Here is a 2,655-nt window from a genome sequence, read left to right on the forward strand (position 1 = left end):
CCCCCAGTCCCCGCAGCCCAGCCCCTGGAGTTCGCCCAGTTCCCCTTCTACCTGAGCGGCCTGCGCCAGACCGCGGACTTCGTGGAAGCCATCGAGAGCGTGCGGGCCGTGTGCGAGGAGGCGGCCCGGGAGCGCGGCGTGGCCAGCTACCCCAGCGGCTACCCCTTCCTCTTCTGGGAGCAGTACATCGGCCTGCGCCACTGGTTCCTGCTGGCCGTCAGCATCGTGCTGGCCTGCACCTTCCTGGTGTGCGCCGTGCTGCTGCTCAACCCCTGGACCGCTGGCATCATCGTGAGTGTGCCCGGGGCGGGGGGCACCACGGGGTGGGGTTCAGACGCCGCCCAGCCCCCCGGGATCCCTGGGAGAGCTGGGGCCTGGGCCCTCTGGCCCTGCAGCTGTCGCTCGAGACCTCGCCTGGGGCGCCTTGTTCACGGACGGGCCCCCTGGAGCCCCCAATCGCCCCCGGGCTGGAACACAGTCCAGTGCCTCCCGAGCGGCTCCAGGGGCTGAGCGGGAGCTCCCAGGGCCAGGGTGGGGAATGGACTAGGAGGGGCTGGCTTGGGACGCAGCCTTTCCCTGGCCTGGCCGGGCTTCCACCCGCTGGCACCGGCGCTCTCCCAGCCTGGGGGTCCCTGGCATAGCTCCCCTCCCTCCGCCTAGGCGGGTGCTTTCACCGGAGCGCTGTTCCCAGGCTGACCCCTGGGCTCCAGGCAAGCAGATCCGATTGGTGGTTGGGGGGGGGTGTTCATTCCAAATACCCCCCACCTGACCTGGCGTCCTCCCCACCCCCCACCATCGGCATGTCCCTTCACACGCCCATGGTGCCCCTTCCCCGGGCGGCTGGGCAAAGCGTCTGTAATTGGCATCGTTCACGGCAATAGGGCACCCATCACCCTGGCATCTGGGCTCTTGTCTGGGGCAGAGTGGATGGCTGCCACGGGGCAGAGCAGTGGGACAGAGGGGCATGGGACAGTGCAGTGGGGCAGACAGGAGGGTGCAGAGTGATGCAGCAGGCACAGTGGGGCAGATACTGTGGGGCAGGGCCATGGGGTGGATGCATTGGGGCAGGGCTGTGGGGCGGATGCATTGGGGCAGGGCAGTGGGATGGATGCCGTGGGGCAGGGCCATGGGGCGGATGCATTGGGGCAGGGCCGTGGGGCGGATGCATTGGAGCAGGGCAGTGGGATGGATGCTGTGGGGCAGGGCCATGGGGCGGGGCAGGGCCGTGGGGTGTATGCCGTGGGCCAGGGCCGTGGGATGGATGCTGTGGGGCGGATGCTGTGGGGCAGGGCTGTGGGCCAGGGCCGTGGGGTGGATGCCATGGGGTAGGGCCATGGGGGGGACAGGGCCATGGGGCAGATGCCGTGGGGCGGACGCAGTGGGGCGGTCCCTGCTCTCTGGCCGACTCTCCCCCTTGCCCGGCAGGTGGCCGTGCTGGCCATGATGACGGTGGAGCTCTTCGGGATGATGGGGTTGATGGGCATCAAGCTGAGCGCCATCCCGGCCGTGATCCTCATCGCCTCGGTGGGCATCGGCGTCGAGTTCACCGTCCACGTGGCCCTGGTGAGTCGGGGGGGGGCGCCTGGGCCAGCAGGGCTGTGCCCCCTGCGGGTCCACCCCCAGCGCAGCCCCACGAAGGTCGGGAGAAGCCCATTTGGGCCAGGGCAGCACCTGTTCTGGCACCGTCTCCCTGCGCCCCCCAGCCTGGGGGTGTCCAGCCACCCCAGCCCCCCCACCAGCCTAGCTGGGCAAGCCCTGGGGCACTGGCAGGCCCCGCTCACCAAAGCTCAGCCATGAGACGCACTCGGGGCCCACTAGTGAAAGGGACACAAACCCCCCATCTCCCGCTGAGCCCAGCTCCCCCCGAGCCCTCTGTGAACCCGGCCCCCGGGCCAGCGCCAGCCACCTCTAGAGCCCAGCTGGCTGGAGACCCTCCCCGGCCAGGAAAAGGGGGGGCAGCAGAGGGGAGGGGCAGGGTCAGTCCGTCTGACTGGCCCCGGGGGGAGGGGCAGGGTCAGTCCGTCTCTCTGCCCACGCCGGCCCAGAGCTGAGCCGTGTCCTGCCCCCAGGGGTTCCTGACGGCCATGGGCAGCCGGACGCTGCGCTCGGCCCTGGCCCTGGAGCACACGTTGGCACCCGTGCTGGACGGGGCACTCTCCACGCTGCTGGGCCTACTCATGCTGGCCGGCTCCGAGTTCGACTTCATCCTGAGGTACCAGCGCGGGGGAGGGGAGAGCGCCTCTTTAGCTCAGCCCTGGGGGACCTGGGGGGCATGCGGCTGTGGCCAGGGGTGCAGACGTGCCCAGAGTGCCTGGGGGGGGGGGGGGGGGGGGGGGGGGGGGGCGGGCGGGGGGGGACGGGTGGGGGGGGGGGGGGGGGGCGAGTGGGCGGGCGGGGGGGGGGGGTTGTGTGCAAGCACGCAGGGATGCCCGAGTGTGGGTGTGGGCGTGTGTGAGCGTACAGGGGTATCCAGGGGTGTGTCTGTGCATGTGGGTGAGCGTGCAGGGGTGTGTGGGTGTGGGTGGGTGTGAGCGTGCAGGGGTTCCTGGGGGTGTGGGTGCATGCGGGTGTGCCCGGGGGGGATGTATGGGTGTGCGTAAGCGTGCAGGGGTGTGGGTGTGGGTGGGTGTGAGCGTGCAGGGGTGTGTGGGTGTG

The 2,655-nt window shown here is 70.8% G+C and overlaps 1 protein-coding gene across 1 annotated transcript in view; it reads left to right on the forward strand.

The window, feature by feature from the left end:
• Positions 1 to 2,655, forward strand: part of PTCH2 (patched 2) — a 42,172-nt gene that overhangs the window by 35,484 nt on the left and 4,033 nt on the right. Inside the window, exons 11-13 of the mRNA XM_029911601.1 lie at positions 17 to 291; positions 1,426 to 1,563; positions 2,070 to 2,212. Coding sequence (XP_029767461.1) covers positions 17 to 291; positions 1,426 to 1,563; positions 2,070 to 2,212 — 556 coding nt within the window. The remainder of the gene's footprint in view (positions 1 to 16; positions 292 to 1,425; positions 1,564 to 2,069; positions 2,213 to 2,655) is intronic.

Source organism: Terrapene carolina, unplaced genomic scaffold, assembly GCF_002925995.2.
Source record: "Terrapene carolina triunguis isolate 2854851 unplaced genomic scaffold, T_m_triunguis-2.0 Scaffold110, whole genome shotgun sequence".
Lineage (NCBI taxonomy): Eukaryota > Metazoa > Chordata > Testudines > Emydidae > Terrapene > Terrapene triunguis.